The 25,476-nt window shown below is 39.9% G+C and overlaps 1 protein-coding gene across 1 annotated transcript in view; it reads left to right on the top strand.

Annotated features, from left to right (window-relative positions):
- The first annotated feature begins 4,433 nt into the window (after positions 1 to 4,433).
- Positions 4,434 to 25,476, top strand: part of nlgn4xa (neuroligin 4 X-linked a) — a 106,423-nt gene continuing 85,380 nt past the window's right edge. The window contains exons 1-2 of the mRNA XM_041979122.1: positions 4,434 to 4,763; positions 17,652 to 18,368. Coding sequence (XP_041835056.1) covers positions 17,918 to 18,368 — 451 coding nt within the window. The 5' untranslated portion in view covers positions 4,434 to 4,763; positions 17,652 to 17,917. The remainder of the gene's footprint in view (positions 4,764 to 17,651; positions 18,369 to 25,476) is intronic.

The following is a 25,476-nucleotide window of genomic DNA, read 5'->3' as shown; positions in this document are numbered from 1 at the left end:
GCCACGAAGGTCACCAGAGGGTAGTAAATTCATTCACAGAGTATGAACAAAACTGACACTGGATCAAAAAGAAAATGTCTAAAAAGAAGAGGTATTGCAAAGATCATGCCATCAGCCATAACATGGCCAAAGTGATCACTGAGAAAAAAGTTGAAAAAAATGTCCCGAGGAGGGCATGAGGGTTAATGTTGAGGGGAATTTTAATTTCAGCACATTTTAAATAACAAGACTGAAACAGCTCAAAGTCTTTATATGTACTCCAGTATTTAATGACCAAAACATCTCTAAAACTGCATTATTTGGGAATTATATTAAACCTTTTAACAATTATCTGGAATACAGCTTGAGTAAATAATATTTCTTATCTAAAATATCCACACTGGCTATACACTAGATGAAGAAATGACCCGTGTTAGCTCCCCCATGAAGCTTGCATGCTAATTCAAGTGGCTGTATGTCACTTTCAGAGGTGCACCGGAGCGGCTTGCAGGTGGAGCTGTAATCCTGCTGAGCATTTGATTTGGCTTCAATAAGGTAGCCGTGACTTAAGCCTCATCAGTCTCATGAAAGTCACCCAGTCAATGCTGGTCGAGCCGCCGACTGAAGCTGATATATTCTTCAGAGGCGAGGAGGACACCCCCGACTGCTGAGGCTTATGATGTGGGGAGAGGGAATAAATGATGAGGATATCAAAGGGAGGCCTGTCTTCTGTGCTGCTCTCATCCTGCCTCTTCCTCAGACTCTGACTCCACAGCTCATTCCTGTTGTACGCTTGTTTTATGTAACATGATGAGAAGTGCTGATTAAATTCATGCTTATCTGAATTCTGCCTGACCTTGATATTGAGGGGAATCCTTCTGAAACTTGGAAATCTTAAGAATCACTTTCCAGGCTTCCATGTAAATTTTAATCTAAGCTGTTAAAGGGAAAATATATTCTGTCATTTAGACTTATGGGTGTCTTTGATTTGTCAAATAAAACTTGTGAATTACATAGAATGCATTGACCTATATTCATGATATATGTTAATCACAGGAAATATACACAAAAATAATTTGTAGTTATTCTGAACTGGATGAAGATGTTGTTCAGCAGACAGTCAGGGAGGAGTTGTAATGGGTGAACTTATAAATGCTTCTTAAAGGTGGATTTTCTTGAAAAAGATCACCATTCCTATTTCAGGTTGATTCATTAGGTCTGTTAAATGTAAACCACAGTTGAACCACCTTCACAGTTTAAAATACATGAATTGAACGATCTTCAGCACAACCATCAGATCAAATACCAACACTGTTTTAACTTTATTGGCTAAAAGAAATATATTCCTTTTAACCTGCTGATGTTCCTCACACACACCAGCACTAAATACACAGAAGCATAGACTGCTGTTTCCATCTACAGACAGCTGTGCTATGCTGCACAGAGCTGGGCTTTATGGGGGAGTGGCCAGTAAAAAGACACTGAAGACAGAAAAGTTCGCCAAAAGCCATCATGAAGACTTTTCAAACATCTGGAAGAAGGTTATCTAGTCAGAAGAGACTAAAACTGAACTTTTTTGGTCATTATGGCATTAATCATTTTAAGAACTGCATCGCCACAGTGAAGCATGGTGGTGGCAGAATCATGCTATGGGGATGTTTTTCATTTGCAGGGACTGGGAAACTGGTCCAAACTGAGAGCACGATGGATGGAGATTTAAGTCTGGGGTGGAGGTTCAGCTACCAGGAACCTCATCATGCTGCTCTAGAAAAGCTGGAATGGTTTAAACCACTTAAAATCGAGGTCTGGGTGGAGTCAAAGCCCAGACCTCGATCTAAGTGACAATCTGTGGCAGGGCTAACGAATAGGAACAACTTTATTGATCCCGAAGGAAACTGTTGTACCAGAGTACAGGAAAAATATAACGAAATAATAATAATAATAAAACTGTTTAAACAGTAAAAGAGAAGAAGAAGTACAAATACAACCATCAAGTGTCTTAAGTAGCAAGATAAGATAAGGATACATACTGCACCTGAAGGATATTTCACATAACATAAACTTTGCAAATGTTCTGATTCTGAACGGATACATAAATAGATAAATTATGGTTACGAACAGGTACATACAGATAAATATTGCAGTTCTTCTTTACAGTAAGTTTTTAAAGTTTTTACGTTTCCCTGCGGCTGAACGGGGAGGAGTTATTAAGTCTCCTCGTTCACTGGAGCTCACTTGGTGGTCTCAGTCTATGGCCGTCAGCGTGGCATGCAGGGGATGGAAGACATGGTCCATGATGCTGAGGATTCCTTAAAGATTCCTAACCTTTAAAGATCACTGAACACCAGCAGGTACCATCCAACTTAAACTGGAGCAGTTTACTTACAAGAATGAACCCAAATCCCAGTATATAGATCATAGAGGCGTTCCCTAAAATGCCACTAGTAGGTTTATTGTTTCATTTGTCTGGAACTAATCATGGAAAAATAATAATCTTAGAAGAGAAAAGATGCATTGTACCACCGGCTAATTTCCATCAGGTCCCAGGGTACGTAAACAAATAAATCCAGTCAAATTAAAACAATATAAATGTCATTAAAAACCCACTACAACAGAATTATATCTACAAAAAAATTCAAATGGATTAGTTCCCTATTAATTTTATTATCCAATCGGGTTCATAAAAAGTTTTCAAGGCACCAGGAAGTTTGTTTCATTCCTTACTCACCCTAAATGAAAAAGCAGATTGGGCAAAATCAGAGCTTTTATTAGGAATTTATTCTCCCTGAGCAGTTGACCTTCAGAATCTCACCATTTGTTCAGAGCAAAGTTGCACAAATGTTTTCAGGCATAGAAAGTCTGCAGCTGGAATGACGTGTTAGAAAAGGGGAGATGAAGATTTTGCTTGACTGTATTCAGAATGTAGTGATTCAACATCTTCAGCAGCTGAACAGTGTGTGTCATCGCTCCGAAACCCAGAAGATAAAATATTTCCCTGTAATCAGGGCAAATTCCAGAAGTGAAACAACAATCTATCAGAGATCACAGCGACTCTTGAAGGTTTCTTTGTTGACGTGTACACGAACACATGCATACATGAAAACTAAGGTAGTTTAGCTTTTCCCTCCTTTCTGATTCTCCCAGCTGAGCGTGACACCTTTTAAGTTTAGCTCCTGACAACATTTCAGCCCTGGATTATTGTTGGGTGATAGAAGAGGGAAAACCTGCTTTTATTTAATTGTTTTATACATGTCCAGGAAGCTCACCACTCATATGTAGCTTTTTCTTTTTTATACTGGTTGAATTTGTTTAATTTAGTCTGGTTTTCTTTTATCTCTGTGTTTAACTGGGATTGTCTCTGGTTTGTGGGCAGGGCTGCTACTTTTCCTGGACAGGTGTGTGTTCTTGGTGGTACTTTACTGGTTAAAGACTGACTAAATAAATAAACTCTACCTGACACAATTATTCAATTGATAAACAAATGAATGAATGAATGAATGAATGAATAAATAAATAAATAAATAAATAAATAAAAGCAAACCAACAACCTAAAAATATCTGAAAGAATTTTAATAAATAAACACAGGACATGTTTTATAAAAGATTGTCTGTAAATGTTGTTAGTTAATGACCAAAAAATGTGTTTGAAATAAATAAATAAATGTAAACAAGACATTTATTTTTAATGGTGCAACTGTTTAAAATAAATAAATAAACAAATTCCTAAATAAATAAATAACTAACTAACTGAATTCATTACTAATTAAGTAACTAAATAAATATCAAATATATGCCTTAAAATAATCAAAGGACATGTTGATATAAGTTAATAACTAACCACGTTACTAACTAAATAAACAAATAGATAAAAAGGTAAATGTTAAGCATTTTGCTTGAAGAAGTTCAATAATCTCAGGACGTTTTGAACAACTAAATAAACCAATAAATGAATCAGTGCATAACTCAGAGGCTTCGCTGCAGCAGAGTCAGGATCTTCCAGATGTTGTTAAACACCTGTAAAGACACATAAATCCACACCTTTACTCGGTGGTTTAACCAACATTTACATTCTTTCTCTTATTGTTGTGTTGTTAATGTGAGTGACCCTGACCAACATTTCCACCCCGCAGCTTCGTGTTCAACCGGGAATAACTAAAACAAACCTGTTCTTTCTTCCCATCTTCTTAAAACAGCTAAAAGCTGTTGTGAGGTGTTGCACAGGAGCTCTGATGTTTGAAGAGCAGCTGGTGCCACGTCGCGTGCTCCACAACACATCGGCTGGTTAAGGGTGATGGAGAGAATGCGGCAATCTATTGGCTGCAGGCTGAGTAAATTTCAGTCCGTGTAGTCCAATAGTGAGAGAGAGAGAGAGAGAGAGAGAGAGAGAGAGAGAGAGAGAGAGAGAGAGAGAGAGAGAGAGACCTGGTTTCTCTATCACTAATCTTGTGCGCGCAACACACTCGCGCTATGAGAGCAATTAGATTCAGCAGCGTTCCCACTGCCTCTGCAATGACTCACTGAAACACACACACATCCACACACACACACACACACCTACACACACACACACACACACGCTCAACACTCAGATACAGGACGTATAGTCGGGCTGCGCACACACGGACCGGACTTTGGATTTGGGGCGCAGAGAACTGGACCTGGACTTTATGGTGTATTTTTTTTTCTTTTCTTTTTTTTTTCTTTTCTTTTCTTCATGTGGCGCGCAGATTGACTCCAATTCAGGACTAAGATCTGACGGGGAGACCGTGAAGATCCAGTCTGAGGTAAGTCTGAGCTGGAAAAGTCTCCTATTATTATTATTTGAGGGGGACAGAACCAGAACCGGTCCGCGTCAGAGCGACTCTTCCATCTGACTGCAGCTGACGTTCATGCAAGATGCTGATCAAACCCGCATCCCATAAAAAACACGCCGCCCATAGCACGCATTTTATTTATTTATTTTTGCTTGTTTTTGTTTGTTTATTTATCTTTTTTTGTAACCAAGTGAGCCGTTTAATGTTGAACTGTCATCCGCGTGCAGGCAGGAAGCCTTGCGACAGCAAACTCTGTGCCAAAGCAACAGCTCGTCCACCAGCTTCACCAGGATGGAGCAGAAATCTGAACCAATTCCTGTTAGTTAGCAAACACGTTGAAAGACATTTCACACACGTCACCATCCCATGTGCGTATGTTTGTGTGTCGCTGTGTGTGTGTACAGGCTGACATCCTCCCTCAGCACCGCTCTGCGCGCATCTCGACCCAAGCAGCCACAAGATGGTGGTGTGGATATCTGGATGTGGCTTCGCGAGGGGAAAGAGTCACAAATGAAAACAGAAAAAAGAAGTGTGCGTTGAGTGTCACAGCGTCTGCAGGAGAAAACAGGCTTTAAAAATGTTACCTCTGTTTGCATTCTGCAGAAACTTGCACAGAAAAGCAGGAAGAGGACAGAGTCTAAAAATGCAAAACATGACGTTTTTTTTAGGGTCCCACTGAGGGCCAAAGAAGACAGAAGCATGAAAACATGAAGTGTGTGTGAGCTGAGGAGTAAACATGCACAGGCCTTTTGTAGCAGCAACAATAACTGATTAATACACTATGTTTTCCTTCAGTTTGCCAAAACTCATATAATTATAAAACAGAAAAAAATATCTGGTATTATTATCAGGCAGAGAACAGCAGATAACTGTTAGTTAAAATGTGTGAAAGTGCAACTAAAGTTGTGCATAAATAAATAAATAAACATATAAACTTACATAAAAGTAAGGAAAATGTGTGTTTATGTTAAGTCTGTTTATGAAATAGAGCCATATTTGTAAGGAAAATGTATCCTGAGCAGAGTTTAGTTTGAAGGTTGCCATGAAAAACTATTTATTCTGCTACTGACTCGTGCTGGATGTCACTAGATCATTGATGTCTGAAAAAAAAGACATATTGGTAATTTAACTGTTTATTAAGAAGCAGAGGCCTCAGCATCATGTGGAAGAACCAGCCTGGTTCCTTCTCTTCATGCTGATCACACACTGCTGGCTTCTGTTCTTCAACCAGCGTCTGTGTGGTTTTGTTGGTCACTCTGGTACCAACAGGACCCCCATGCTGATCCCACAAGTGTTCACTTTGGTTGTGGTCTGGCCTGCTTCGTATCTTCTCCACACCTTCATCCTACGGTTATCAAACTCCGTCCTCGAGGGCCACTGTCCTGCAGGTTGTAGATGTTTCCTTGTTGAAACACACTTGACTCAAATCACGGGGTCATTAACAGGCTTTCATTTGAGTGAGGTGTGTTCTAGTAGATAGACATTTAAAACCTGCAGGCCAGTAGCTCACAAAGACCAGACTTGGACATTCCTACCCTACAATCCCACTGCCGTAGGCAGAATCTGGACTCATCACTGACTCTTCACATGTCCAGGTTGCCAGCACATGTGTAAAAGGACCTGACGATGAAGGGCAATCACAGCAGTCCTTTTTTTTTCCTTTACTTAGGTTAAAAAATGCCTGTGACTGCTTTTTTCAAATCTCATTGTACTGCGTATAATTAAAAAAAGGCTAATCTAATCTTAGATCATTAAATGCTGTAAATAAAGGTAAAAATCTGTTTCTTTATATATTTTGCTGCTTCAAAACCCCTGATTCATTTTAACTGGTCCTTACAGGGATTCTGCAGAACTTGATAAAAACCTTTAGGGTTGACCCTTCATTTGGAGCAGGCACAGAGAGGTCCAGTTCTCATCTTCAAGGGCCCCTGTCCTGCAGGTTTTAGATGTTTCCTGCTTCAACACACCTGACTCAGATTAATTAGCAGGCTTGGGCGGAATGTGTTGGGGTGTTCAGGAGATCCATTACGTTTGGCTCAGGTATGTTAGAGCAGGGAAATATCTAAAACCTGCAGGAGGTCCAATACTGGATATTTCTGGAGCAGAGGAAAAACCATTAACTTTACTATTTTTCTTCATTTATTCACATCTTTAGATGATATGTATGTTTTCTTTTACACACATGTCTGAATTACACCAGCAAACAGTCAGGCCGGTATGACATGTCAGTGTGAGACGATGCTTATGCACATGCTCAGAAAAAAAAGAAAAAGAAATGTGAATGTGCTGCAGTTTTTTTATTTTTATTTTTATTAAATCAAACAGTCATCCTCTTTCAATCTTCTTTTCCTTCCCAGATTGTGATTGTCCTGGAAGATCTTTGTTCAATTTTCACAAACCGTTTCACTTCATCCAGGATAAAACTGTCACTCTCAAAATGAACAACACACACACACACACACACACGCTCATCTGTAATCCACTTCTCTTGCTGTTTCAAATAACATCAGAGATTCTTAAAAAAAAGTACATGCAGTAAAATTGGTTTGAGGCATTTGTTCTTTTATCTGAAAATAATGTTTAATAAAAGCAGATAAATAAAAAATATAAAAAAAAAAAACACTCCTCTGTTTTAAATGCACAAAAGCAAATTATTCATTGGAGAGATGACAAGTTGTTGCAAATGTAAAATGCTGTAACATCACTTCAGGCCTCCCTTCACAATGTACCAGCTCAGCGGTGACACGGAGGATAAGCAGGGAGCTGTTTGCTGATCTGTCCAGGCTATAGGCACAAAAACATACATACAGCAGCAGCAGCAGGAGCTGTGTGACTGTTGGAGCTGATTCTAAAAGATCTTTGAACTAAATGATTCATCTGAGATGACAGATGCGGTTTAGCAGGCATGTTTTTACGATGATCCTCTGTTAGCAGATGGGTTACATGTGAATGACATGAGCTGATACCTCAGGCCTAATTGCATTTAACATCTGGAGTGTCATACGAGGCGGGAATGAAACTGAAGAGGCTCATATGGGAATAATGGGAATACATTATCAAGAACATGAATAATGTACCTTATTACTGTGGAATCATTTATTTTTGGAATTGTGTTTTTTCTAAAGGAGTTTTAGGTGCTTTTTTGAAAATATTGCCAAGCTTTAAAGCCTCACTGTTGAACTTATCCCCCAACAATCATTAATTTAGCATCCGTCTTGCATCCTGTCTCTTCTCTGATCTCCCTCCAGTCAGTTGGATGTTGACTCTGTTACTCTGTTTTCCCTTCATTTTCCTCTCTTCCTCTAATAATGCCATGGTGCGTTTCATTGATGAAATCAGCTATGGTCAGGTTCAAAACAGTCAGTGTGTTGATATCCAGTTGCTGGCATAAAGCAAAATGCTGCTGTAAAGTGAAATAAATCATGGAAAGAAAAGTTTTTTAGACTCGGGATGCTGCAGAGCAACGACGGCTCCAGGAATGTACATAATGAATTTCAGCATGCCTTTGAAACGAGTAGTTACATACTGTAAAGGGCAAAACACCTAAACAGTCTGAAGAAAACTTCAGTAATATGCAGATTCTGGAAGAGTCCATGTTGACACGCTCAGTTTTAAACTATCTGCATGAGTAGAATGTTTGTTTTTGACCTGATGGATCCATGTAAGCGTTCAATATGGCTCAATATGGATGAACACAAGTCACCTGTAAACTATAACAATGAAAGGTCGTCTTCAGCTGGTAGATGCAGGCTTCCATGTTGCCATTAAAGACCCATTATGTAACTCTCAGACCTTGAAACTCCACCTGTCAAACTTCCAGGACACCATATGAGATTGCATTTGAGTTTTGCTTTACACACTATTAGCAAACAGATATAAACACACCAGCCATTTTGAATTTGCAGCATCGGCTTCATCAAGGAAATGCAGCAGGACATTACTGGAGGCAGAGAGCAAAAGGAGAGAAAGAGACAGAGAAGAGATATGACAAAAGTCAACATCAGACTGACTTTTATTGGCAGGAGAGATCTCAGAGAAGAGACAGGATTCAAGGTAGATGCTGAATTAGCTGTTAGGGAGCGAACAAAACAGATTCTATCGTGCGTCTTTAAACTGGCACACACTTCATTTCTTGGCACACTTTGAACACTTTGGAAATTAGATATTTATTTTCTCAAGTTGAATTGGAGGGGGTATAAACTGAAGTCATTAACAGAATCCAGGGCAAGAATGGCCACTTCCTTTTAACTGATATGTTCTATCAATGAGGTCTGAGACCCTTTTGTTTCATGAAAGGTTCATAAGAGAATTACTATGATAGAATCTTGTTTTTATCATCATCCTCTTTTCTAATGATCTGTATGGTTTTGGGCTCAGTTTTTTTTAACTAATAGATCTGGAATACTGATTGGTCTGACCACACGCCATGTCATCTGAAACTCTAGACAAGCTTAACATGTGGCTTCGTTTTTACTCAGTAATGTTTGAAGTAACATTTGTCAATCTAACTCTGTACTGTAGAGCTTGACAAAGGTTTCCCACAGTAATGCCTTGTTCATGTGGTTCTATCAGCTGTTTATGAACGGCAGCTCTCGATTCAGTGGCGTCTGAAGGGTGTCCAGCTCAGGCTTGCTTCCCTTGTCCTTTACAAACTGAAATTCCTAAAGATTACCTAAATGTTTTCATGATTTTCTGCACAGTAGAGGAAGAAAATTGCAAATCCCTTCCAATCCTTCTTTGAGGAGTATTGTTTTTAAATGATTTTCACATACATTTGGAGATCCTCGGAGCATCTTTGCTTCCCAGGCCTTTCATGAACAAACCTTTTGCAGTAAGAATATGATTCATCCTCAGCTCAGCATGTCTACAGTAAAAATAAAAATCAGATTTACTCTTGTTATCCACATAAGTACATACTCTTAAGGCCTGTGTAATATTTGCTTCCTGCATCTGAGGCCACCTGTCATTATATCCTGCTGACATGTAAAAGTGGTTGACTGAGGCTTCCCTGTGGACAGGAGCTAAACAGCACTGGAATCAATTTAGCTTGTCTTGGTTTGGATTTGTTTGAAGTGTCAAATGCTCATCAGTCAAACAAGTGTCTGAATTAACTATGCATCAAACGTTTGCTCCATCCAAAACAACAAAAGGAACATGCATGAAATTCTCAGTGTTAGGAAAAGAACCGAGAAAAAAATGAAAAATTCAATAAATTAGCTGCAAATCTCTTAGGGATTCTAGCATTCTGCTCAATGTTTAAAGGTAAGAAAACAACAGTTAATCACTTTCCTGAGCCAGAGCCAGAAAAACATTCGGCTGAATAAACTAAGAATGAGATGCTTATGTAAAGGTTGTTGAGTCAGCATTACCATTTACATTAATATTATTCTTTAACTACATCTAGCAAGCTGCACTTGTAAAGTTTAGATGCACTTTAAAAAAATTGGGCGCCTGTGCTGCAGTCCCTCTTCTTCTATCGACAGTCCATAAACAACTGGAACAGCAGCTGGACCTTCAAGAGACGAATGTTGTCCCACTTTCTCCATCCAGCCTGTCCATTGTCCTCTGACCTCTGACATCAACAAGACATCCAGGTCCAGACAACTGCTGCTCACTGGATATTTTCTCTTCTTCAGACCATTCTCTGTAAACCTTAGAGATGGTTGTGTGTGAAAATCCCAGTAAATACTCAGACCAACAACCATGCCACGTTCAAAGTCACTTAAATCCCTTTCTTCCTCATTCTGAAGCTCAGTTTGGTCTTCATCAAGTCATCTTGACCACGAGTCCAACGTAGTATTTAAATTTCTAGTAGTAATGGTTTAGTGAGACTATGCTGACAATGAAGAAACATGCAGTAAAGTAAAAATGTGTCATAGCTTTTCAATTTCATGTTCATGTGCTTAATTATTGGCTGCAGAGGTGGAAAATATCTGTGACCTTGTATAGTTGAGAGGACAGTTTTCCTCTGACAGACTCATTTCAGAGTGATTGAAATGCAAATGACAGGGAGTGCCTTCATTGATATTCATACGACTTATCTCATATAATCATTAGGAGTAAGTGTTCAGTGTTCTGCTGTCAAGGAGAGCTGATGAGCACTATGCGCTTTCAGGCCACATGAAGGGCAGTTTATCATAAAACAACAAGTTATTACAAATATTCTTCACTGTGTCAATCAGTAATTTCATTTCATCTGTTTGCTGTGTGAAGGTGGAAATTACGACCCCAACAATAATTCATCAACTTGTGTTCATGACAGCAACCTGCTAAAGGCAACACGTGCAAAATAACTGCACATATTTGTATGTTTTATAAGTAATTGAAGATTTAGTTCAGTATCCCTGCAGTCAAAGGTAAAAGGGTACAAAATGTTTAATCATAACTGCTTTAAAATCGTAAACAAACGAAGTCATTAAATGAACCCTTGCGGTGTTAAACCTACAGCAGTTTGGAGTTAAATAGTCCAGAGGAAACCAGCTGTACTTGTTAGTATGTAGATAATGGAAGCAGAGCAGAAAGTAGAGGCTTGGAGTAAATATGAGTAAACATATTGTTATGTTCTCTTTTTGGAGGTTCAGTAAGTCACGGACACAGTAAAACAGAAGAAAGAAAATAAGAATTTACTGACAAAAAGAGCGTGGTCTTTAGCAGAATAAAAGATGAAAACCCACAGATGGTCGTCTTTTTCATTATATGTGTTAATATAGTCACACTATTGTCACACAATAGTGTTTATTTTCAACTGTTGCTCAAAGTTTAGACCTTAATGTTCACAAAATGAGACCGAAAGCGTATTTTACAGCAAACATCAATGTTTAGAAATGATTTTGTTGCTGTTATAATGAACAGCATCTGTGTTCATGGAATCACTGTTAGCATGCTAGCATAGTGTTATCTGTCAAACGGGGAAAATCAATGAATATGTACATATGTGCATATATATGCATATGTGTGTTAATTGTTTGAAATAAATTAAAAAAAAATACCAGAACCAGGTGACAGTTAACATCAACTGGTAATTTATTTGTATCTTTTCTTTATACTTTAAAAACAGGACAATTTAATTTTACTTTCTAGCTCTGCTTTGATATTTGTTCCGTTCATACATTTTCTATCCCCCACTTAGTATGATTGGGGGTTGGGTGACATGTCCTAGGTGTCAAAGCATGTGCAAAGTTACTCCTCAGACAGGTCCAGTATCTTCATGTTGCTACATCATTATTTAAATGTACAAAAAAGTTATACAAATGTCATATATTAAACCGGTTATCTCTTCATCATGGCACCTGTGGTGGGTGGGACATATTAGGCAGAAAGTGAACATTTTGTCCTCAAAAAGAATGTTATCAGTAGGAAAGTAAGGCAAGTGTAAGGATTTGAGCAAGTTTGTGATAACCAAAACTACAGCTCTTGTGGGATGTTACTGGCCTGTTGGTGTCTATCAAAAGGTTCAAGGAAGGAACAGTGATGACCTGAAGATAGGGTCATGATGAGTGGCCAAGGATCATGATGTGCATGAGAGAGAAGGCTGGCCTGCGTGGTCCAACCTGTACTGTAGCTCAAATGGCTGGTTCTAAATGAAAAGGTGTCCGAACACACAGTGAATATAGTTTGTTGCGCATAGGGTTGCATAACCACAGAACAGACCGGATACCCATGCTGATCCCTGTCCACTGCTGAAAGTGCCAACAATGGGCACATGAGAATCAGAACTGGACCACCAAGTAGTGTACACATGCCACCAGGATGCACTACTGGAAGCAAGGTGGCAGAAACATTGTGATGCTTTGGGCAATGTTTTGCTGGGAAACTTTGGCTCAGACCATCCATGTGGACTTTAATAGAGAGCACCTACCCAATTGTTGCAGACCACATACATCATTTCATGGGATTGGTGTTCCCTAATGGCTGTGGCCTCTGTCAGCAGGATAATGGGCCATGTGTCAAAGTAAAAAATGAGGTGTTGATTTGGCCTGCAAACTCCCAAGATCTCAATGGAACTGAGCATCTGAGGGATGCGCTGGACAAACAAGTCCAATCCACAGAGGCCCCACCTTACAACATACTGGCCAACATTACTGCACACCTTTAGGGATCTAGTGGAGTCCATGTCTCGATGGGTCAGAGTTTTTTTGGCAGCAACAGGGGGACCAACATGACTCTAGGCAGGTAGAGATTGAATCTAAAACATCTTTATTCCAATAGCATAGAGAATGAACAATGATAAGTCGTGTATAACGATCAAAAACTAATCTAAGTCTCAGAAATAATGGAAATGTGGGTTTGTGCATTCAGCAGAATTCAGCAGTCTGATGCCACTTCACTGTCAATTTAATCGATACATGAACAGCTCAGTTCTAAAGCTGGTGTCACTTCGTGGAGCCGCTCCATTAACAATGAGTCCAACCATGACTTTATGGACTGCTCGAGTTTTAAAGGCCAACAGCACTCCTATTACTAAGTGACCTATTTTCTGTAATGTCAAGTAAATAAACTAAATATCAAAAACACTTTAAATTAGTAGCAAATTTAGGGCATACATTTAGGACTGAAGTAATTTCTGACTAAAGTCCCTCCTTTCTTACAGGAAACTATGTTAAAATGAAAGGTGTGTATCGTCTTCACTAGAGTCCTTAAACAATGTAGAAAATGTTTCAGAGAAAAGTCATGTACAAATGTTAGCATCACCTTCAACTTCTTGTAGAGATTCCTTACTCGTGACGAACACACTTAATTCTTTCTTTCACGTTTTGCCTCATGACATTATTTTACACCCATTTACTTTTAGAACATTTTTGATCGCCGTTGCTATTTTCTGTTTTAAAAGAAAAATTCAGTCTTATTGAAGTTGGGTCGTATGTGGTCATGATGAGGAGTTAGAGTGGCACCTGCAGCAGACAGTATGAAAGGCACATTGATCAGATTTAGCCCCAAAGTCAGTAACTGTGCCTAACTCAGGTTAACACTGGTCTAAATCCAGTCAGACAAACGCTACCCAAAAACACAACCCAAATCTTTTTTGGACTATACAAAGGTTTTAACATACTTACCTAATTTAGCCATAAAAACAACGTCTGTGGACGTCTGCCGTTTGGTGGTGAAATGTTCACATGGCCCATAATCAACCATAACTTACAGCATTCTCACACAGCATGGACTTGGGGAAAACTTGGCATCCAAAACCCTATCACACACCCAACTGACCTGTTATAACCCAGATATCAGACATGTATGGGTTGAATCCAGGCTACTTTGCTTCTCATGGCTCAGTAATGGCACTGGCAAGTGTTGTGTTGACCAGATGTAAGTTGCCAGCCTTGGATTATGGCAAATCTCCTGTAGGCCACATGCGATCCAGATGTCATTTGTTGGCCTGGACATGGATTACTTCTAGTATTTTGTGGGCCAGAAGTGGTCATAATATGGGAGACCCTCTTTATGTGGTGTGGTGGTCCTGTGGTTAAGTTTTGGCAGCCACACACATAGCATCAACATCGTCAAGGCTGATTATGTTCTTTTGGCCGATTTCTGGGCTTCATCCGGTGGTGATGAGGCTAAGTTTCTGCAGCCACACTTAATAGTATCAATTCCGTAATTCAGTGCCAAATAGGGGTCAAAAGAACATTCTAGATGTGGGCCACATCAGTTAGTTGTGTGGTTGGGTTTTGGCAGCCACACTTACATAGCGTCAACACCGCCAGTCATGGCCAAACATTGTCCTATCAAAACAGCAGATGCTGGCCAAATGGGCCAAAGATTTTTTTGCTGCCTGGGCCTGCAGATTACTCTTTTGGATTTACCATTTTTGTGTCTCTATATTTGATTATTTAGTAAAATAACATAAAAAAGGCATTTCTAAAATAATGGGACCATTATTACTAAACCTTATGGAGATACAGTTCCTCAAAAGAAGGTGCACGGCTCCGCACATCTAGACCGCATGTGACCCACAATATATTTGTCAGTGCCATAACTGAGCCAGAAGTGCTACAAGTAGACCAGATGTGGCCCAAATGTCTCTGCTATTTGGGTATGGTCTGCTTTAGTCTTCTTTTGTTTCTTGGATTAATTAGTGTTGGTGTAATGTTAATAATTTAAGATTTTGATTTGACTTTTTCACGTAGCTAGCTTTACTTCTTGTTCATCTGTTTTATTCCAGTCTGACTTGACCAACTAGGTTTTTGATTTGCACACCTGGTCTGCATTTAGTCATTTGCTCCCTCAGTATAAATACTCTTGGGTTTCCTTTCTTTTAGCCCGGATCATCATTGTAGTGTCTCCTCAGTTGGACAGTCATTCAGTTTGTTTTTGTTGGGTTAATCGGAAATTGAATGATTTATGATCACGTTCTTTGTTAAATCTTTCCATCTGGCACACACCTGAAGTCCTCACCTCAAGTCAGCTATGCACTGAGACACATGCATAAATATAATCCATAGTTTGTGTTGCATAATGAAGTTTTTCCTGCTTAAAAGGCAGACAGTTATTATTACCGGACACAGGTTGAGGTTCAGAGCTTATCTTTTCCCTCATGACAAATCCCTGCTCAGCTTCCTCCTCATGTTGGAATGCTATTAACTTTAAAAACCTTACACGCAAAGATGTGTGTACACTTTGACCCCGTTAGCAGAGCACTGCTCACTCAGTTGTGCAGTCTTTTCATTTATATTTGATACCAGATGGGAGTCGGCGCTGGTCAGCATGAGATTTAATAATTGATTTGGCTTGACTTTCAGTGGCACACAGACTAAGACGGTAATTAACCAATATTTTTGGATTGGAGCAGTCAGGCATGTGATTTCCTTCAACCAAACCACTTAAAATATGCAAAATATATCATTAAAAATGTCTCAAGACCTCAAGTTATGAAATCCGGTGGAAACCTATAGCTGAAAATTTATTTAATATGTTTTATGCCATCTGGTTTTCACACAAATGTCCATGAGATGCCTCCAAACCCACAGCACATATTTCTCTTTCAGAAAGATTTCCAAGATGTGCACAATGAGGAGTCTGAGAATGAGGTGTCTGCTTATTTTAACAGGTCTCAGTGATCCACAGGCATCTATTTATTTTTCAGAAATACAAAAATAGTCATTTATATGACAATCTCAATTCCAAAATGTTGGGCTGCTGTGTAAAATATAAATAAGGACAGAATACAATATTTTCAAATCTCATCAACTTTTATTTTATTCCCAGCAGAACATTAACAACATCTCAGATGATTAAACTCAGACATTTTACCATTTGATGGAAAATATGAGCTGATAGTGAATCCATTGGCAGCAACATGTCTAGTTCCAGGGTGATGTTCAGCATTGTGTAGCATCTCCTCTTCTTTTTAATTAACAACTGGACCTTGGTTGCTGGATTTCTGTTTCCATGATGCTCCAGATGTTTTGTATTGGTGAAAGGTCTGGACTGAAAGAGACGTTGTCTGGATGGGAGCAGATGTTGCTCTAAAACCTCCATGTACTTTTAAACATTGATGGAGCTTCACAGATGTGGAAACTGCCATGCCATGGGCACTAATGCAACCCCATACCATCAGAGATGCAGGCTGTTCACCTGTCCACTGATAACAAGCTGGATACTCCCTCTTCTCTTTAGTCTGCAAGACACGTGGCCTATGCTTTCCAGAAACTGTTTCACATTTTCATCCAGTTTTCCTCTTTGCCTCAGACCATTTTAAATGAGCTGTGGTCCAGAGAAGATGGCACTGTTTCTGCATCCTGTTCACATCTGGCTTCTTCTTTGCATGATAGAGATTTAACCTGTATTATGGATTTCAGGGTGAACTGTGTTCACAAAAGAGGGATTTCTGGAAGTTTCCTGAGGCCTCTTGATTGAAGGTTAGAAGGTGCAGTCAACAAAATCTATAATTTCTATAATTTAATGATTTTCTGAAATGTTACAAAAATTTTGGGCAGTATCAGATTAGTGACTCTCTGTCCCTCTTTACATCTTAGAGGCTCTGCCTCTCTGAAATGCTCCTTTTATACCCATGTCATGTTACTTAACTGTTCCGATTAGTTGTCTAATGTTTCTGCAACTCATTTCTATTTGTACAATTACTGTGTTGCTGGCTTCAGAATTGAACTTGTAAAGGCCCATTTATGCTCCCTTACGTACATTAATAGCAACGTCCATTTCAAACATTGTCATATGTCGCCATCCTCATATTTGCATGTGTGTTTTGTGTTGCCATGGTTATTAAGTCAATTCCTCCACTAGTGGGCAGTGCTGAGTTCAGAGTTTACTCCTGCAAGCTGACGTCAGTTTCAGACACCACTTAGCAGCGGTAATGTGTCGCTATAAAGTTGCTTCCATCCACCCAACACAAACTAAACACTCGCATACAGTCTTTATTCAAAAGCTCATGTAATTTCTACAGTTGTTGTGCTCGTCTTTATTCTTCTTCTGCTTTTTTGTTCCCTTCCTGATCCTCTTCTTCTACTCTGTTTTTTTTTTTCTTTTGCTGATTGCATGTCAGCTATTCTGCTCAACACTGCACCCATGATTTCCGGTGGTATTGCTCCGTCTTCTGCGTAAAGCGACGGACAGCTAAGCTCCCTGAAAACTGACCAAATTACATGCATAAACAACACAGAAGACGTACGAAACTGTCCCTCTGTCTGTGTATCCGTCTTCTGCGTGGAGCGTAAGTGGGCCTTAAGACTAATTTCGCCTGAAAGAAATCATTCCTGAACCAAACCTGATGTTTCTGTGATTTGCTGTAGGTGTGATTACGAGTTGTCTGGTTGTCTGAACGATATAAAGCTAAATTATGATAAATATGACATAAAGACTTGCCAAAGTGGATTAACTCTGATTTCTCTCTTGTTCTTTTAGGATATCCAAGTAAGCTAGAGCCCAGGTTCCCTCAAGTGTTTTGGGCTTTCTCCTGGACAGGAGAGTCATACAGCATCCACCGATCTCTATGCGTGCCCTCTGAAGATGGAGAGCTGTAAGAAAGGTGCTTTGTTTGGCTGGAGCTCCTTAACTCAGCTCTCAACCTGAGGAGAAACAAGAAACAACTTGGAGGAAAGGCCAAGGAGCAGCTGAGGACCCAAACGTGGACCATAAACACAACTTTCCAGGCTAAGCACATCGGGAGCATGACCGCCATCGTTAACGCTTCATGGATGTGTCACTCCATGGCCAAGGCCACCTTTCTGCTGTGGATGGGGCTGGTGTCCATCTGTGTGGCCGCTATTCAAGTTCAGCAGCATCCTGTGGTCACAACAAATTATGGAAAATTGCGTGGAGTGAAGGTTACATTACCCAATGAGATCCTAGGGCCAGTGGAGCAGTATTTGGGAATTCCATATGCACTGGCCCCAACGGAGGAGCGAAGGTTCCAGCCACCGGAGCCGCCCATGTCCTGGCCAGGCATCAGGAATGCCACTCACTATGCTCCGGTTTGTCCTCAGTTCTTGGAGGACCGCTTTTTACTCAATGATATGCTCCCTGTGTGGTTCACCGCCAACTTGGATACAGTAGTGACCTACGTCCAGGAGCAAAGCGAAGACTGCCTTTACCTGAACATCTATGTCCCAACTGAAGATGGTAGGTGCTTGTTTCATAAATGTATTTTTGCTGCTCATTGGTACTTAAAGAAATGGAATCCTTTTTTTAGTTTTGTGTGCTTTTAATGGCATCTTCTTTTCTTAATGGCATCTTCTTTTACGTGTGTGTGGAGTATTATAACCTTACAGATAATCCTCTAATAGATGCGGAGTAGAAAAGGATGGAGGGATGAGTTTACATTTGCTTTAGCACTTTATTGATTTCACCTGCTTTTATGTGTGTTTGATTAATTATCATAAAACTGAGGCTGTTTGTTATAAGGAATCAGAGTTGATTGCTTGTGTATGAATATTTTCTCTATCAGTTCAGTTTAATTGAGCTGTATTTGTACAGTGTTAATTTGGAGCAAAATATTAAGGCAATTTGAAAGTTACAGTCCAGTTTAATCCAATTCATTTTAGCTCTGTTCATGTAAACCAAGTCATAAACCGACTGCATTAAATCTTCTCTTTTATGTAATGAAAACAACATACATTTATATATGGAGAGTATGGAGAGTAAAGAGAGCAGAGAGGAGCCCAGGGCATCATGGGACATCCCCCAGCAGACTCAGCCTACAGCAGCAGAACTAAAGAGATGGATAAGGGTCACCAGGCCAGACCTACTGTAAGATTTATCAGAAAGGAAATCTGAAGCCTGATCTTTAAGGTAGAGAGGGCGGTCTGCTTCCTGAATAAAACTGAGAACTGGCTCCACAAAGAGGGGTCTGATAACTGAAGGTTCTGCCCCCCTTTCTACTTTTAAAACCTCCAGGAAACCGCAAGTAAACCTGCAGTCTGGGAGTGAAGCTCTGATGGGTAAATGTGAAACTATGAGATCTTTAAGCTTCAATAGAGCTTTATGTTTGAGGACAAGAATTTTCTATTCTGTTCTGGGTTTAACAGGGAGCCAATGAAAAGAAGATAAAACTGGAGAAATCTCACATTCACTTTTACTGAAGTTTGATGGAAAAACGATGGACTGAGTTCAGCTGTGCATTTTCCAGTTTCACAGCAGTCACACTAGAATTTCAATCAAAACTGGAGTGCTGTGTTTTACTTTTATATCCACAAGTTTATCATCATTTATGGACATGACTTTATAATATTACAAGGCATCAGCCAGAGTTACCATGGAAACACGTTCCTTCAGAAAAAGAAAACAGAGAAAAAAATTGTTACCTCTGAAGATTTCTGAAGTCTTACGGTTGAGCTCTGCTCAGCTGGAAGTCAGAATTTTGCATTTATTTTCCTCTTTTCTCAGACAAAAACTCAAACAAGGGAACAATCTAACATCAGTCTAATTTCATCCAAAAGATGTGAAGGAGGTTGACTAAAAATGAACCGTCTGAGAAGACATTTGAGATATGGCTCGATAAGGCCATCAATTTCTGATGGATATCACAAACATGTTAAACTTTGGTTCTGAATTTTTTTTACTGAACAGAAATAAATCCAGATATTAGGCAGCTGTCCCTGTCTTTTAAGTAGGATTCAACCCTGTGTGTCTGTTCATCTGTCCATCCATCCATCCATCCATCCATCCATCCATCCATCCATCCATCCATCCATCCATCCATCCATTCATCCATCCATCCATCCATCCATCCATCCATCCATCCATCCCAGACTTCCTTCTCCCTGGTCACACTTGCCAGCTTTGTCCAATGGGATCCTGAGGCATTCCCAGGCCAGCCGAGAGATGTAGTCCCTCCAGCGTGTCCTGGGTTTCCTCCTGGTGGGACATACCTGGAATACCTCACCAGGGAGGCATCCAGGGGGAATCCTAACCAGATGCCTGAACCACCAGACTGGAGATTCCCACCCAATTTTCCAGTCGGTCTAATAAGCTACTATGAACGGCTGTGTCAAAAACCTTGGGAGGTCTAGCAGAGCAAAATTAAATCTTCTGCTGTTATATGTGTTTACATGGAGGTCATTTGTTTTATGTGTTCAAATTATTGATATTTGTGTCAATTTTAACACATCTGCTAGAACTTTTGGCTGAAGCTCATTGACGATGACTTGTTTTTCCCCTCTCTTGTGTTTAAGTGAGCTCTTGTGTCTCGGAGTAGGTGTGATAATAGCAGCAGGCACTTCATCCATTCAGCTTTTATAGCTCGGACTCAGCGTGTGTTATTTAAAAAGCACAGCGGGTTGAACACAACCTGCCGTCGTTGGGGGTCAGATGAAGCAGCGTGGTGCACCGATAGACCGAAGCTGGACTGATAGAAAGGCACATTAACACATGTGACAGGCTGAGATCTTTGACAGCTCTGGGCTAAATTTAGTCTTTGCTCTTTAATACATGGTAGATTATTAAGGGAGGTAACCTGACAGTCCTACAGTCAGTGCACAGTTGGAAGCTTTTCTCAAATAAAGCTGGAAATAAAACAAGCACTTAAAAAGCACATCATTCAACTCTACCCATTTAATCCAGTTTTCAGCCTCTTTTATGTGAATTTTTTACCCTGTCCTGCACAGTTAAGTCTTAACTAGAGATGATAGAGATCTTTCTGGTTTATACATGATTACTGATGTTTCCATTTCAGTTTGATTTTTATTTTTATGTTTCCTGATATTTTGGATTCTTGTATATCATTGAAAGTGAAGGAAAAGCTGTTAGAAGGCAAGAAATATCCAAGATTTTAGGATCATTTCTTGGATAAAAACAGGACTTTTGTTACAGTCATAAATATGCAAATTGATGCATAAAATTGATTATATAACATGTATTTTAGTGAGTGTACTGTAATTTTTAACATATAGTCATGAAATCTACATTTAAAGGTTTGTTGTTACATAATAGCTCTGTACAAATTTACCAGAATGGTAACTTTTGAGTAGGAGTGTGCTCTAAAACACAAGCACTACGCCTCTATCCATTAATCTAACAGGGTTTTAAAAGGTTTCCATCAGACTCCATGTAGACATTGTGACACATGACAGAGTACATTAGTCCAGGAAGCACTATGTGTCTGAGCTGGTTTTAATGGAAATCTGAAAGCACTGGCAGTCTGTGTGGGTTCAGAGGTAAACTGAACCTCTAGGAACACAGACTGTGGTAATATGGACTCACTGGTTTCCACAATAACAGTAAAACACCATGAGATGCTGGCTCATATTTCATATCAGCTTGAAGGTTTGAAGATTATAATGTAATAAAAGTATGATCTGGTCTTTAGCAAGTCTCCAAGTCACAGAAGCAGCTTTTTAAAAAAAGTCCACCCGATGATCCAGCAGCTTCTAGAAGCTTCTTTAGCAGCAGTAGGTGGGTTTTCTGTCTGCTCGTCTTTCCAGTGTTGCTTCAGTTCATTAAGGTTTGCAGCAATGGCTCTCTGAAGGTCCTACCACAACATTTCAACCAGGATGAGGTCTGGACTTTGACTGCAACACGTTAAAACCTTGATTATTGTCTTTTTCGGCCATTCTGTTGCAGACCTGCTGTGTTTGGGATCATCGTCTTGTTGCATGAAACAATTTAAGCCAAGATTTATTTGCCGGATAGACTCATTTTACTCTGGAATATATTGGTATACAGAGAAGTTCATGGTCCACTCAATGATTGCAAGGTGTCCAGGTTTTGTGGGTGTAGAACAAGCCCAGATCATCCATCCTCAGAAACCTGGGGCTGACACCATCTGGACCTGCAGCTTTGTTCTGGTTCAGTCTCCCCAGTTGTTTCTTCACCTGAGGTGGAGGCAGAGGAGGTCTCAGTATGTTCAGATGAGGAGGGAGATGAGGCTGTGTGAAGGTCCATGACTGATGACAGAGTGGAGGTGTGACAGGAAAGCTGTGGGCTTCACCACACATCCCTCACATTGTTCTGCTGGAGCTGCTTTCTAACGGTTTCCTCTAGTCCTTCTTGCACTACTTCATCTTTGTTTTGAGTTGTTTTTGTATCGTCTTCAATAGCTCCCTGTCTTCATCCCTGAAGGTGTTAGTTTTTCAGGTTACTGGGGATCCAGGGTTTCTTACTAGGGAAGCATCTTACTGTTCTTGTTGGGACGACACTGTCCACACAGAGGTTGATATAATCTGTCTCACACTCAGTCATGGCATTGATGTCCTCCCCATGTGGATATTCCAATCTATGGCCTCAAACCACCTCTCAGAGCATCTTCAGCTTCATGACCAGGTTTTTTTAGACTGTGTGACGACTGGCTGCTGCTGAATGATGGGCTTGTAGGTGGAGGTGAAAATAATCAGGGGATTGTCTAATCTTACTAAAGGAGGCAGGACAGAAGAGCTGGATGCATTTTGAACATGTAGCCCAGCATCTTTTTTTCTCTGGGGAAGCAGATGTTGGTAATATTGCAGAGAGGAAGAGGTTAAAGTCTCCAGAGATTGCAATTAATGCATTAGGATGCTGTGTTTGTAGCCTGGCAACATCGGAGCTGATGATGTTACAGGCTCTGTCTGCAGCGGTACCAGGTGTGATGTAAACCACTACCAGAATAACACTGGTATAATATGGATGAAAACTCATGGCTAACAGTTAGACGTCCCTTGTGCAGTGACATGTCCAGGATGGCAGCGGTGGTTAAAAAGCTCTACAATTCCACTTTCCTTTAGTTTTCAACTGACTGTCTTATCACAGTCTGAACTCTTATCAGTGTACAGACACATTACAGTCTAGGATGTGTTCATGCAGCCATGTGGAAACACTAGCATCTCCATTTTGTTAGCTAGCGAGCTCACGGTACCCATAGAAACGGTTGGAAGAAAGTGTTTAAATCTCCGTTTTTCTCTCTGCCCTGAAACCTTCCTCACTTTCTGTAACGTATCGGACTAAGAGCCAACGTGTGGTAGACTGAACAAAACTTTATTGTCTAATGCAGGTGCCTAATAAAACAACATATGCCCAGTGTTACAGCATCAGGTAACCTCCAGTACTGCACAGATACATGAAACTTTCTTTTTAAGTCCTTTGGGATTTGCTGTTTTTTCACTGATTTTCTTGTTTTGGATAGCATTGATCCAGCTGGTAAACTATTCTTCAGTTGCTATGGAAACTCATCATTACAAGTCTTTAAAGAGTGAAAGTACCTGGAGAAATTCCTTGAACAGCATACCCTCCAAACCAACGAGAAAAGATTTCTTTAAAAATATAACTTTATTTTGGTGATTGACTTAGTACGGTTGGACCTACTACAGTCTCCTGCCACCATGTGGCGCAGTGTGGAATGAATGAATACCACAATCTTGGTACAAACTGTGTTACTAGGAGCAAATTTAAGAGTAAATTTGTTCAAGTCTGGTTTGATCAGATGCAGCTTTGCAAATCTAAGCTGTTCCTTTTAGAGAGAAAAGCTGTATACCTGCAGCCCTTCCCAACAAGCCTCCCTTGTTCAGTCTTTTTCTAATTTTACTGTCATGAACTTTAACACTTAACTTGCTAACTGAGGCCTGGAGAGTCTGAGATGTATCTTTTGGGTTTTTTGCATTTCCTCCAAGTATTACATGGTTTGACCTTGAGTTTAACTTGCTGGGACGTCCACTCCCGGGAAGACTGGCTGCTATCTTGAATGTTTTCCACTTCCACCTTAGAGTGATGGACTCCAAATAGCTTGCAAATGAACTTTTAACCCTTCCCAGTTTACTGGGTAGCAACAATTGCCTCTTGTGGATCATAGCAGATGTCTTTCCTCTGTAGAAGCCTAAAGAATAGAAAAGTGACAAGAAACAGATAAAAAATCCATGTCTGTCCAGAGTCTGAGCTCAGCAGGGAGTGGCGTGTCTTTCCTAGTTAGAGTTCTCTTCACTGTCCATCAGCCTAATGCCCCCTGAGTTGGCCTTTTCAGAAATCCAGTGTAATGTCAAAATATCCTGCCTGCTGAGGATCAGGATGGGATTTACAGTTTCACTGCACCATAAGTGGGTTGACAGATTAAGTGATGCCCTTTTGTTGATGTTTGATTTGAACTTGAAAGAGGAAATCCACCATGGTCTGTGCTGAGAAACCTCAAATGACTGTGTTGTCATATTATTTTAGACTTCACGCCGAATCGATTGGCCAAGCAGACGAGGCGCTGAGGAGTGAGAATATGGTTGAAGTGTGGAGGAATAAAAGAGAGACTTATACTGAGTGTCTGTATTGTAGTGTTAAAGCTGTAATGTTGGCTTTATCAGCAGTAGACTGAGGAGGTGGTGCAGTCGGAGTGAATTAATCAGACTGAAGACATTTCCTCGGGGCTTTGTCATAGAAGAAGACAACACAATAACTGCCTCACCTCCATTTTTTAATTACAAACATCTTCCACTTTGGTTCTGTTAAACTATTTAACCCTTGCTGAAAATATAAGAGCCAGCTGTGGAGTTGTAAAGCTCCCTCTTTCCTTCATGTGACGTTTCAAAGACATTAAAAACAGCGTAATGTTTCAGTAGCTGACATGTTTTCCTCCAAATACATTTCTCTTTGTGCTGCATTGAACTAAGCTGTTGGTTAGGCTGAAATATATTTTAGCAGCAATTAAGAGAGACGAAATTGCTCTGATTCATTTTCTAAACTGTTGCAGTTCGGTTTAATTTTGTGACATCTCCATGCCAAATATATGCTGCATAATCATTTATGCTACTCAGTTGTCATCAAAGCACAAAAAAGTCCCCTTTCAAAATTTTTTCCACTTCTTTTTTGTTCAGATCTTTCAATCACCTTCAGTCCTAATCAAAAATATCAAATCAAATGATTTGTAACCCTTCCAATGCCAATTTTCTAACACAAAGTCAGTATTTTATGAAACAAAAAACACAAAAATCTGTTTTTTGAGAGGAGTAAATCATTAATCTGACTAACGATCCAGCAAAACCAATTTCATTAGTAGACTGGCTGAGTAGACATTCATGTTAATTAGTAAGTGAAGTGGTGGACCTAATAAAATGGACGGTGAGCATAGAAAGACAGTCTGTGGACGCCTTTTTTCATTTTTAGCCATGTTTAATTCTGGTTTCCTGTTTATTTTGTAGGTTAATTCCCCTTTTGTATTGTGCTCTGTTTTGCTTCCAGTTCATTGGCTTTGATTTTCTCTTTTACTTCACCTGTTACTTATTAGTCCCTCGGTGTATTTATTCCCCTTGGTTTTCAGTATCCTTTGTCAGATCCTTGAGGT

This window comes from Melanotaenia boesemani, chromosome 24, assembly GCF_017639745.1.
Source record: "Melanotaenia boesemani isolate fMelBoe1 chromosome 24, fMelBoe1.pri, whole genome shotgun sequence".
Classification (NCBI taxonomy): domain Eukaryota; kingdom Metazoa; phylum Chordata; class Actinopteri; order Atheriniformes; family Melanotaeniidae; genus Melanotaenia; species Melanotaenia boesemani.
The sequence above is the reverse complement of the archived record's forward strand: the minus strand, read 5'-3'. Positions and strand labels throughout refer to the sequence as shown.